This window comes from Falco cherrug, chromosome 2 (assembly GCF_023634085.1).
Source record: "Falco cherrug isolate bFalChe1 chromosome 2, bFalChe1.pri, whole genome shotgun sequence".
Classification (NCBI taxonomy): domain Eukaryota; kingdom Metazoa; phylum Chordata; class Aves; order Falconiformes; family Falconidae; genus Falco; species Falco cherrug.
Genome location: NC_073698.1, coordinates 93,409,436 through 93,422,838, shown reverse-complemented (window position 1 = coordinate 93,422,838; position 13,403 = coordinate 93,409,436). Strand labels below are relative to the sequence as shown.

Sequence of the window (13,403 nt, the reverse complement as noted above, 5' to 3'; positions counted from 1 at the left end):
GTTGGAGGTCATCTTGCCCATAGCAATCACAAAATGATGCAGTTTTCAGTTCTCAGGGAAGTGAGGAGGGGGGTCGGCAGCACTGCTGCTACGTTGGCGTTCCCAAGGGCCGACTTCGGTCTGTGTAGGGCCTGGCTGACAGAGTCCCCGGGGAGGCAGTCCCCGGGGGCAAGGAGGCCAGGAAGGCTGGACATTCTGCAAGAAGGAAATCTTAAAGATGCAGGAGCAGGCCATCCCATGAGCTGAAAGGTGAACTGGCGGGAATGAAAACTGGCCTGGATGAAGAGAGCTTTGGCTGAAACTCAGAAAGAAAAGCAGAGTTTATGGCCTTTGGAAGAAGGGTCAGGCCACTTGGGAGGACTTCAAGGCTGTTGTGAGGCTATGCAGGGAGAAAATCAGAAAGGCCAAAGCCCCACATTAAGCCAGAACTTAATGTGGCTAGTGCCTTAAAAGACAATTAAAAAAGTTTCTATAAATACATTAGCAACAAAAGGAGGGCTAAGGAGAACCTCTGTCCTTTACTGGATGCAGGAAGAAAAAGCAATAAAGGGTGAGGAAAAGGCTGAGGTACTCAGTGCCTTCTTTGCCTTAGCCTTTAACAGTAAGACCAGTTGTTCTCTGGGCACCCAGCTCCCAGAGCTGGAAGACAGGGATGGGGAGCAGAATGAAGCCCCCATAATCCATGGGGAAATGGTCAGCGACCTGCTGCACCACTTAGACAGGCACAAGTCTATGGGGCTGGATGGTATCCACCCAAGGGTGCTGAGGGAGCTGGCAGAAGTGCTCAGTGCTCACCGAGCCACTTTCAATCATTTAGCAGCAGTCCTGGCTAACTGGGGGGTTTCCACTGACTGGAGGTTAGTAGATATGGTATGTAGGGACACGGTTTAGTGGTGGCCTCGGCATTATTAGGTAAATGATTGGACTCAGTCTTAAAGCTCTTTTCCAACCTAACTGCTACTGTGATTCTGTGATTGTGTGATTGCTGTCATTTACTGCTGTATGATTATCAAAGCTAAGAAAAAATAAATAGATAAATATATATGTACATATATGCCATACAAGAACATTTTTTACTTTTAGATTTTTTCTCCCTGTCATTGTTCCATAAAAGTGCGTTTGTTTCTGTTGGAAGAAAGAAATGGGAAATTTACAGTTCAGGGAACACACCTGTCAGCACTGGGTATGTTTTTCTGGTCTGTAAATAGAAGGGTTTTCTCTTTTGTTGTTGTTCTTTTCCCTGCTGTAATGAGTTCCATGTTATGCTGCAGATGTAATGCATTTGTGCATAGAGCAGACTGCTCTTTGCCAGAAAGGGTGCATGACTTTAAAAGGAGAGATCCTCAGATGATAAAGGATAACAGAGACACCTTGTTTAGAACTATGCTATATCCGTAGCTTAATTTTTGTATACTATGATTGTTTTTACTGAGTGAATAAGCTAAACTACCTCATTTGTTTAAGCAATATTAAACACATGCTTTTTTAACGTTTATTACTGTAAAATTGTACGAAACAGAGGAGAATGACTCAATATATTAATTATTACAATTCTATATTTATTAATAGTAGTAATAAAAATAATTATGATGTTCTTTTAGGGAAATATAATGGAGAAGAAAACAGTTCTAGAAGAACTTCTTTTAAAGAAGTCACAACAGAAGAAAAAGATATCACCAATTAATTACAAGAAAAGGTTGTTTGTTCTGACGAAAGCAAACCTTTCTTATTATGAATATAACAAAGGGGTAAGAAGTATTTTTTTTAAGTAAACTGTTTTAAGATTTTCCAGTGTCACCTTATTCCTCTAGTTGTCTTCTCTTTAACTTCACCAGACATTATGTGTTAGAACAACAGGTGTACTTCGTTTTGAGTAGAATTATAGGATATCATATCCTAGTTTCAGTTCATGAAAACACTTAGCTGCAGGCATAGGACTGTCTCTGTTCAGAACAAGTCTTACAGTTGTGCTTACCATTGAGCATCTGTTTGTGTCCTTCCAAGGAGAACTTAAGCAAGTAATTAACATCGGCATGTTTACACATTGTCTTGAACAGCAATGTTTTCCTTGTCCAGGCTTACCTTTGAACTGATGTAAATAACTGGCTTCAGAAGTTACTTCTATGAGGCATAATTGGTTCAGAATCTCATCCCTCAGCTGCCCAAAGCAGATGGTTAAACTATCTTTGTTTCATAAGGAGTGACTGTGTAGCACAAAAGGATGGCTTTCCACTCAGATCTCCCATCAGGAATGCAAATATATGTCCAAGACAACTTATTTTTAAGTTTTTGCTCCAATCTGTAGATTTGGACTCCTGCTGTGAGTTACATCCCATTAAAAAACTGCAGGGAAGCTCAGAGAGAACAAGCTGCATTACCTTAGCAAAATTATGAATGCCACAGTTTGGCTTCTGGTTTGCACTTAAGGTGTTTTCCTCTTAATTCCTCCTCCATTTTTTCCTTCTAGTCTTCTCTTCTTCCCTGTACTCCTGCAGTTGCAGCAGATGCTTTCTCAGATGTAGGGCTGTGTCCTGTAATTAATGTAACTGATTTATAAAGGAATTTGATTGATATGTTAGATGCAGGTAGGGTACCAAGGAGGTTTTTAACCACTTTTCTTTTAAAGTTCAACAGACCTGAAGCTATGGCTTATACAGCTTAAACCATGAAACTGTACAAAACAGTAAAACTATAATATTTATTGTGTTAAGATTAGTTTACCATCTGCTATGTTTGTTCTCTCTTAGAAAAAAGGAAGCAAAAGGGGATCCATTGAGATTGAGAAAATCCGATGTGTTGAGACAGTGAATCTTGAGGAAACAACACCTCCTGCAAGACAATATCCTTTTCAGGTTAGCCATGGACTGTGTTTCATTTACATATCAAAATGGTTGGACTTGATGATCTTGAAGGTCTCTTCCAAACAAAATGATACTGTGATTCTATGAAATATGACAGTCATCCTAAAGTTACACTTACTAATCCTGTCCTGAGTGGTGATACCTAATACTGTTGAGTGCTGCTGATAATTACAACAAATAGAAAATCAGTCTCTATCATTGAAGGTGTGACTTGCTGAAATATTTTTTAATTGACTGTGATATCTTTTAGATCAAGTTTTGTTTCTTTTATGTTCAAAGGTCTATCAGACATTTGCTTTAATATTATCTGGAAGATACAGATCACTACACTGATTATCACTTGTTTTAAGGCACAATTAAGCACTTAAAAATTCTTATTTTAATTCTCACTGCCTCTTTCAACTTAGTTTTTTTTGGCCTACAATACTAAGTGCAAGATTTGACTCCTGACTGCCCGATTACCATTCAAATGTGCCATAGTCAGAAAATCCAAGGCTACATACACCTTTTATCAGAAGATGAAGCTGCACAAAGCTCTACACACGTTTAAGAATTAAATGTGATGAGAAAGCCATAACTTCAAATTTGCTGCCTTTCATCCGTTTCAGTTGCCCAGCTTGGGTTCCTTCTAGACCCCCCATCAATCTCGATTCTATGGGCAATGGGACACGCAGATGTGAGAAGTGGCCGCAGGTTCCCTTCAGGAGTGCCACTGCCAAACAGTGCAACTGCAAGCAGCAGGCTGCTAGAGTGAATAGCAGGGTCACTGAATAGTGCGTTAATTCGTGACCCTGTAATAATTGCCATGCCCAAGGGCAACCTCATGAGAGAAACTTCATATTTCACTGCCTGGTTGATCCTAGGTGTCATTCCAGTCTTCCTTTCCCTCTCCCTCTCCCAGTTTTATGGCACTGAATGGCACATTTATGTTAAATTAGTGTATTTATGTCAGGAGTGCATAATTCAATTAAGTGGGGGAAAAAGTGTATGCTATAGTTTATACAGGGTGGGTGAGTCTGTTCTGGGAAGGAGGATCTCTAAAGATTACTTAGGATCATGATAGCTGAACATAAATTCCCAGTGTGATACTGTGGCCAAAGGAGCTAATGGCATCCTTGGCCATGGAAGCAGGCAATATTGAGTGAAAGCACTCAATGTATTTTGACACTACTGTGATCACCAGGAGAATATTGTGTCTAGTTCTGGTGACTATAATTGAAGAAAGATGTTGTAAACTGAAGAGAGGTCAGAGGAGAGACTTGACAATGACTAATAGATTGGATGAATAACATATTAAAGATAAAAGCTCACAGGGCTCCACCATTTAACTAAAGGAGACAGGAAACAAATTGATCAGTTGTATATACTTACCAGTGGGAGTACACATTTAATAACAACAGTTCTTCAGTCTAACAAACAAAAGCAACAAAGTGGCATTTGAAATTCAGTGCAGATGACTAAAAAGCAATGTACACGAGGGAAATGAAACTCTGACCTAACACAGACACACGCACAGACAGACAGTACTAAACATGATCCAAAAAGCAAAGCAGATGTTAGCAATTATTAGGTAGGCATCAAACAAAGCTAGCAGAAGGTAGGCTGAAAACAAGCAAAAGAAGCTGACCGTTGACATTGTGTAGCTGAGATGTAGGATTACTAACTGCAGGATGTTGTAGATACTAGTTATTTGCTTAAAAAGGCAATTGAGTGAATTCTCAGAAGAAAAACACCTCTCAAAGGCCATTAATTATAAATGCATTGGATCAGGATTCTGATTACTGTGCAGCTGCCCTAAGCATGTACTTTGCCTCAGCATTTGTTACTGGACACTGTCAGAGACAGGTTCCTGGCTTCGGTGAGCCTTTGGTCTGGCCTTGTGTAACACAAGCCAGAAGCTGGAAGATGAATGTGGAAAAACTGAAGTGCAAAGAAAGAGTTTGCATGTGGGCTGTAAGGTCTTCTGTACATAGAAGATGGCAATATCCAGAAATATTCGGTACTGTTTTTTGTTTCTGCAACTGTGCTTTCGGGCATGAACCACTTTGGTTAAGGCAGTACATATTTATATTTATATGAAATATGAAGTATTTATATGAAATGGCAATAATATGTGACCTCTGAGAAACATTACTAAGTTGCTGGAGTTTGATGTGGGTCCACAAAGCCTATTTTTTGGGTTCCCATCCCCTTTTCCTCTCCCCTCCCGCTTTCAGGCAGTACAGTCTCACCATGCTGGCTTTCCCAACCTGTTCCAGGTTGTGTACAAGGGTGGACTTCTCTATGTCTATGCCGCTAATGAAGAGAGCCGGGAGCGGTGGCTTGCAGCTTTGCATAAAGGTAACAGTATTCTTTTGTGTAGCAAAATATTCAAATAACATGAGGAGAGATAGGAAAATGCTCCTGCCTCATCATGTTGTGCCCTTCTTTGTAATTTGTTTTTAGTCTCTCTCACACTTCAGCACTGACTGGTTAAAATGCATGGTACTTTCAAGAAGGGATTAGAAATTTTAAAGGTTGAAGGTTTCAGTGAGAAATAAAGCAAAATAAAGTGCTTTTTAAATTACTTTTAATGGGCATTTTTTAATCTTCATCATATGTTCAGCCTTTGCTGATGCAGATTAATAGAGCACAACCATTCCTGATGTGTCTAGTATAGTGCTTACCTGCATAAATGCCATTTTGATAACCAATACTATTAGTGTTTTTTCCTTTGTATTTTCCTCTTTTTTTTTTCAAGGAAATTTCTATTGTTTTCAATGAAGCAAAATCACAGTAATGCAAACGTAAGTTATAAGCAGAAAACTGTGTCCCTGCGTAACTCCAGTGAAGGCAAAAGCCTCACATCGAATAGGGCATCTCTCAGGCATGCCAGCCATTGTAGGAACAGAACAGGCTGTCTGAACAAAAATAGGCTGTGAACAAATATTCTCCTCAATTTTACTAGTAAGGCTGTGTATGAGCTACCTCTCTGTGACTCACTTTGCACACACGGAAGTGAGGATATGTCAATTAATTTAGCAAAGTTACGAAGCATGTGGACCAGAAGCATTCAACAAACTACACCAAGCCTTCTAGAAACCAAGTTTTATAGTAATATTTTTGGTGAAAAGTAAGGTTGTGTAAGTGATATATTTTGTAATGCTCATGAGACAAATAGCACAAATATTCAAATGCCTACAAGCCTTTTAAAAAGTGTATGAAAAGCACTTGTCATAAAGGGGTGTCCTGATCCTTTTGCAGAACTCTTGCATGTTCAGAAATCTTGGGTTTACACTGGCTCACTGCAGCACAACTGAAAACCTGTCCTGACACAACCAGTTTTTAAAGTCTTACTCTATGGCTTCAACATTTCTTCTAGATACCTTCTGAATCCAAAACTGCTATTACAGCTTACAGAACTAATGAATCACTAGCACAGTGATACTACTGGTGCTATTATTCTAAAGTAATGCAGTCCTTCAGATATGAAATAAATATTTCTGTGATGCTGTTCCCTTTTGATGTGCTTAAATAAGAACTGTATTTTAACAGATAAAAGTTAGTTTGATTTGCCATATAGTGTGTTAAGTATCAGTGAATATAATTTTCTTACAGTAGATAGTTCTAGGAAAATACTCGGCATATTTTGATATATGAAAATGTTTTCCTTTAATTACTTTTATTATTGATAGTGAAATCTTTATGAGATCCATGATTTTGAATCATAGCTGTTGGATCCTGTTTTGGCTTTGGGTGTTTCACTGGATTGTATTGTATCTCCTTCTTTACGCTCAGTTTCTTTCTCAGAGAGACAGGTAGCTGGGGGTTATGGATTTCAGGTTTGAGTTTGCATAGAGGAACATGGTATAGAGATAAGAATGGTATGTCTACAGCTAGTAGTTGGTAAGCACTCTGGGGTCCCATGGTTGGGTGAAGCAGACTATTGATCATAAGGAACTTTCCCATTTTGCAGCCAGTCATGTTCTCTTTGGTTTCTTTGTGCTTTCCAGAAATTAAAGACAATTCTGATTTACTAAACAAGTACCACAAAGGATTCTTCATCAATGGGAAGTTTCTCTGTTGCAACCAGACATGTAAAGCAGCCCCTGGATGTACAATTTGGGAGAAATGTAATGTGTTCTATTATTTGTTTGATTACTCATTGATGTTTTTAACAATACTGTCAAATCACATGGACATTTAAGGCAGTGTAATGATTATAAAAGCTATCTACTTAACCTTTTCGTGTATATGCTAAGCTCCTTTCATCATCGTAGCAGCTATACATTGTAGCTTATTGTATACCGGGGGGAAATAATACACTAAATTATATCTGCTGTTTGGTCAGAAAATTAGTCATATTTTTACTCAAAAAATAAACTAGATGGGATTATTTTTGTCCCTATTCTTCAGATTCTACCTAAATTGTAGTATTATGCTGTAAGGCTCTTCTAGTAATGAGGTCTTGTAAGCTGGATGGTTAGGAGGAATAGAAGCTCAGCGCGAGATGTGTACAGATGAGTGTAAAACAATACAGTTTCATAAATAAATAGAAGTAAAACTCTTATATAAATATATAATATTTATATGATGTTTTATAAACAGTGTGATTTAATTTGCAGCACTTTTTTATTTTAATATGCTTTTCTAAACTATTTTTTTTAGAACTTAGTTGCAATTATTTAGGAGTTTTAGGGGTTTTATGTAAAGTTTAGGTTTTATATGTAAAGACTGAAAGAGGAAAATCTGTAAATTTGTGACCTTCACAGACTTCACATTTTCAGAAGTGAAATATCTCATGTTTGTGTACGTGCTTAACAAAAGGCCACTTTTGGGAGAGGATACTGAAGTTTATGAGTATTTGGGCTTCAGCCTTTTAAAGCTTGTTTATTTGGCATTGTAGAACACTGGTAGATCCACTGATTTCAGTCATGATTTAATCTTGGTTGTAAGCATTTTCAGTCACAATAAATTAAAAGTTAAATCCAAAAATGTAGGTGGAAACAGTTAGGAACCTCATTTAGTTCTGTGAGACTGTCTGTAACAGTCATTTGCTTTTGAAATTTGAAATTAATGATACAGGTTTATCTGCAATTACTACAGGCTTCATCATTATGGAACACTAAATAATGTGAAGAGTTGTGAGCTGATTTGTAATGGTAGTTTGAATAGCTTCATCTAGCTTCAAACCCACCTGTTATAAAAGTAAGTAAGGCCATGAAAGCCCTGATCAGTGGCAAGGGCAAGGAAATACTTCATTACCAGTCACGTATGGCTTAACCAAGAGAAGAATTAAAAAGAGAATTTTTGTATACTGAATGCTTTGTATATGTCTCAGATAATAATGCATGCAGGATAATGTGCTGTATCTACTCTAAATTTCTTCCTAAATAAGTTCCTGAGGCTGCTAACAGAGATTGCGGAGTACACCTTGTGTATGTAAGGATGGTTCCAGACAGTGTAAGTGTTGTAACCACTGGGTAATTGAAAGCAATATATCTTAATCACGGCATCATAGACCAGAAATGTCAGTGAAACAATTTCAAAAATAAAGCATACATGTGTTTCCCTCTGTATGCAGTCAAATTGATCACAAAATGATGCAGTTTTCAGTTCTCAGGGAAGTGAGGAGGGGGGTCGGCAGCACTGCTGCTACGTTGGCGTTCCCAAGGGCTGACTTCGGTCTGTGTAGGGCCTGGCTGACAGAGTCCCCGGGGAGGCAGTCCCCGGGGGCAAGGAGGCCAGGAAGGCTGGACATTCTGCAAGAAGGAAATCTTAAAGATGCAGGAGCAGGCCATCCCATGAGCTGAAAGGTGAACCGAGGGAGCTGGCAGAAGTGCTCAGTGCTCACCGAGCCACTTCCCACCATTTATCAGCAGTCCTGGCTAACCGGGGAGGTTCCACTGACTGGAGGTTAGAAAAGGGGCGCCCATCTACAAGAAGGTCCAGAAGGAGGTTACAGAGAACTACAGGCCTGTCAGCCTGGCCTCAGTGATAGGGAAGGTTATGGACCAGATCATCCTGAGTGCCATGACACGGCATGTACCGGACAGGCAGGTGATCAGGCCCACTCAGCATGGGTTTGTGAAAGGCAGGTCCTGCCTGACTGTCCTGATCTCCTTCTATGACAAGGTGACGCACTTAGCGGATGGATAAGAGAAAGGCTGTGGATGTTGTCTGCTAAGACTTTAGTAAAACCTTTGACACCATTTCCCACAGCATTCTACTGGAGAAAGTGGCTGCACATAGCTTGGATGGGTGTACTCTTCACTGGGTAAAAAACTGGGTGGACGGCTGGGCCCAAAGCGTGACGGCGAATGGAGTTAAATCAAGATGGCGGCCGGTCACAAGTGGTGTTCCCCAGGGCTCAGTATTGGGGCTGGTTGTGTTTAATGTCTTTATCAATGATTTGGATGAGGGAATCAAGTGCACCCTCAGTAAGTTTGCAGACAACACCAAATTGGGTGGAAGTGTTGATTTGTTTGAGGGTAGGAAGGCTCTGCAGAGGGATCTGCACAGGCTGGACTGATGGACGGAGACCAGTTGTGTGAGGTTCAACATGGCTCAGTGCCAAGTCCTGCACCTGGGTCGCAACAACCCCAAGCAACACTACAGCCTTGGGTAAGAGTGGCTGGAAAGCTGCCTGATGAAAAAGGACCTGGAGGTGCTGGTCAACAGCCAGCTGAATACAGGCTGGCAGTGTGCCCGGGTGGCCAAGAAGGCCAACAGCATCTTGGCTTGTATCAGAGATAGTGTGGCCAGCAGGACTAGGGAAGTGATCGTCTCCCTGTACTTGGAACTGGTGAGGCTGCACTTCGAATACTGTTTTGAGTTTTGGGCCCCTCACTGCAAGAAAGACATTGAGGTGCTGGAGTGTGTCCAAAGAAAGGCAATGGAGCTGGTGAAGGGTCTAGAGTACAAGTTTTCTGAGGAGCAGCTGAATGAGCTGGGGTTGTTTAGCCTGGAGAAAAGGAGGCTCAGGGAAGACCTCTTCACTCTCTACAGCTACCTGAAAGGAGGTAGACAGCTGGGGGTAGGTCTCTTCCAAGTCACAGGCAACAGGATGAGAGGAAACAGCCTTAAGTTGCACCAGAGGAGGTTTATATTGGATATGAGGAAACATTTCTTCATCAAAAGGTTGTTAAGCATTGGAACAGGCTGCCCAGGGAAGTAGTGGAGCCACTATCCCTGGAGATATTTAAAAGATGTGTAGATGTGGCACTTAGGGACATGGTTTAGTGGTGGACTTGGCAGTGCCAGGTTAACAGTTGGACTTGATCTTAAGGGTCTTTTCCAACAAACTAATCTATGATTCTAAATAAGCTAACAGAACTAGGAAAACCACAGTGCTAAATACAACCACAAATTTCCCTGAATTCATATTTTGACATAGACGAAAACATGGTTGATGGGGTTTTTTTTAAATATTGGGAGGGTGTTTGAAGTAAAAGATTAGAAAATACAGAGCTAAAGCACATCAATACCTCAGAGAAGTGAAATATCAGCTGCCATGATGCTGTTGCTACTAGTGCATAGATCTGCAAGTGAGAAAGCCTCAAGAGATACATTCTAATTAAATTCATGTTTTTTCCTTTAATTCTCCCTCTTGTAGATGTCACTCTGTGTTGTACAACTGAGTCTGTGAAACCACTGCCTCCAGGTCCTGAAAAGCTGGTATGTAAAAACATTTGAGTAACTATTTATATACTATCTGTAGTATCTAGTAGAACATAGACACTGTAAAAAAGGGAAAGACCCTTTCCCTACAGAAAAAGGCCCTAGGGCAGTAGGGAGCGCTGTGGGATGGGGTGGAGAATTGCAAACAGCCACTCACTAGAAGCTGGTATAGACCTCTAATTTGCAGTGCGGCTTCAGCATCCTTGTATCCACCAGCATGTCAGAAGGACAGATTCATCTCCCTCCTCCATGTGGCAAACCAGGAAAGCCTCAGCCAGGTTCAGTTCACTTTAAGATGCTGGTGGCAGTACTGGCTACAGCCCTTGCAGGGATGTCTTTTACTTTATATACTTATTTCCAGTGGGATCAGGAATTGCCATCAAAATTAGCTCTCTAGTGTGTAGGAGGTCCCAATGCTAGAGATGCCAAAATCTCCCCTCCATCAGCCTCACTAGTGAAAATGGTGCTCATAGTACTTGGAGAAAATATTGTAACTAAAGATGTGAACAAATATACCTGCTCTGCATAAGTGAAAAATGGTGGGTGAACTGCACTTATCTCAAGCAAACCCCAAATTGCTCTTTTCTGCAGTTGGGTCAGGAGTACAGATGCATGTTTAGGAATGTCTGTTTAGCCCAACTTTACAGAGGCAGCCTCTATATTAATGAACTGGGAAGTACATCTGATCTCTTAATGTGCTCCTTCCTGTATCTTCACTTTATATCAGACAGAAGAAACCCAGGAAGGTGGTGTCCCACCAGCACCCACTGGACACTGTCCATCTGAGAAAGGCAAGCTTTCACAGTCCCAAAGAGACAAACAGGACACCAGGATACCAAAAAGTACTACTTGTTCTTGAGTCAGCCTGAGTCCTCTAGAAACACAGTTGCTTTTGAAGGTCAACTGTTGGCAGGGTTAAGAATAAGAGTAAACTAGAAGATTTGCTTCTCTGCTTACCTTCTCATCTATCTCCTGTACAAACACAAAGGCAATAGTGGTACCTTTGACTTTAGTTTTACTGCCCAGCTTAATTATTGACATTTGTAGGTGGGAAGGAGGTAACAATTACATGAGAATAGAAGAGACCAACGTGGATTAAGTTATTATGTTTTTATCTCTTAAAAAAAGGACTAACAATATAGTCTGATATAGCCTCCTCCAAATTAAACCAGATTGGGTTTCAAAGCATGGGATTTTAATATCTCTGTTTCCTGCTTTATTTTGATTTGTATTCTGTTCTGTATCTTTAGAACTGGGTCTATTTCTTAGCTTCCTACTCTTAATCAAAAAGTAACTTAAAGAAAAAAGAAAAAAAAAGCTGGAACTTTTATGTATACAGTTGATGCCAACAGCCAGGGCTTTAAGAAACATGTAGATTATCAAGAGACAGAAGATAAAATCACAAGAGCTGTAAAATGGATTTTCAAGAAAAAGAATAATAAAGCCTCGAAAGGAAGCTATGAACAAAGAACCTTTTGACATTGTTTCTGATAATGAGATTTGAAAGTCATAGCATTGTGAACATGCAACAGTGTAACTTGTTTTGCATACCACAGTCTGTTTTGCCTGGCTTTCGTGAGGAGATGCTTTGTCTATCCAGAGAGATCATCAGTCATGCAAATCCACTGCTGAACATGATGGCTTCTTCTAGGCCTTTATGATTTATTTTTATTGTCTGCTTGAGTTCAAATAAGATGTTTTGAAAGGCAAATTTAGAAAGCAAAGACATGAGTTTTCAGATGGGTACTTCTAAATCAGGTTCAGCAAATGCAAATATAACTACCACATCTGGTTAGAACAACTTGACTTCATTTTCCCAATCCATATAATATAATCAGGTTAAGAAAACTAACACTGCCTTCTCATGGTGAGGAATACTATACATTTAGCCACAGAGCTATTTCTATAAGCTGTCAGTGCATTTTTATTTTGCCCTTTCATCTACTCAATTTGGTCATCAGAGGTATCACCATACCCCCAGCCTTCCTTCCACCTACTTCTCATTTCATGTCCCCCACCTCTCCAGCCTCTGCAAGTCTTGCTCCCTTGCTTTCTTCCCAGCTGACCAGAGGCATTACTTTTGCGTGTAGGCAAAACTGACCAGAGGTGTTACATTTTGCATGAGGCATTACTTTTGCATGCGACATCCTGCACCTTTGGTGCCTCTGTCCCTTTCATCAGTTCAGCATTATGCCTCTAGTCTCCCACAGAGGAACTGGTTCCTAAAGAGTGATGCCATTACAAAGAATAGCGGGCACAAAGGTCCCTTCATGGGAATCACTGGGCACTTCCCCTGTGCTTTGGTAACAGCAGGAAGTAGGAGCTTCTTGCCTAAGAAACACTTTCACCTCTGCTGGTGGCTGGCATCCACTCTTTGCAATGGAAAATGATAGGTCAGACCAATACTGCAGTAGAACAGACGGAAGTCCACTGAGTGCACATATCTTCTCATGATTATGTATTGGACAAGTTTTATAGAGGCTAAAGTGAGCCAGCCCATGCTTCCAGCTCTATGGCAGGGGTTTAGTTCTGCAGACAGAAACCATTCCCCTTATGCACATCACAGCTGAATCTCAGACAGTCACCTTTGTTTCTCTCTAGATAACAGCGGCACAGTCATCAATATGAAAACCACAATAATATCACAGCCAGAAATAATAATAATAACCATTCAGTTACTATTAGGAAATGCTCCAGGGCTTTCTGCCAGTGCTGGAAATGGAAACCTGTATATATGGACACAAATCAGGACATTAATCTGTACCAGGTTACCAATGAAGTCCATCCAGAATATTGCAACTGACAAGTACACATCCAGCAGTGAAACCCAAAGGGATACAAATCTGATGTGCTCATCTTTGGCTGGTTCTTTTTTCTGGCAGG

General features: G+C 40.4%; 1 protein-coding gene across 1 annotated transcript in view; it reads left to right on the top strand.

Annotated features, from left to right (window-relative positions):
- The first annotated feature begins 1,610 nt into the window (after positions 1-1,610).
- BMX (BMX non-receptor tyrosine kinase) overlaps positions 1,611-13,403 on the top strand; it is a 29,030-nt gene continuing 17,237 nt past the window's right edge. Inside the window, exons 1-5 of the mRNA XM_027810880.2 lie at positions 1,611-1,748; positions 2,748-2,852; positions 5,120-5,201; positions 6,854-6,973; positions 10,456-10,517. Of these exons, the coding sequence (XP_027666681.2) occupies positions 1,611-1,748; positions 2,748-2,852; positions 5,120-5,201; positions 6,854-6,973; positions 10,456-10,517 (507 nt within the window). The remainder of the gene's footprint in view (positions 1,749-2,747; positions 2,853-5,119; positions 5,202-6,853; positions 6,974-10,455; positions 10,518-13,403) is intronic.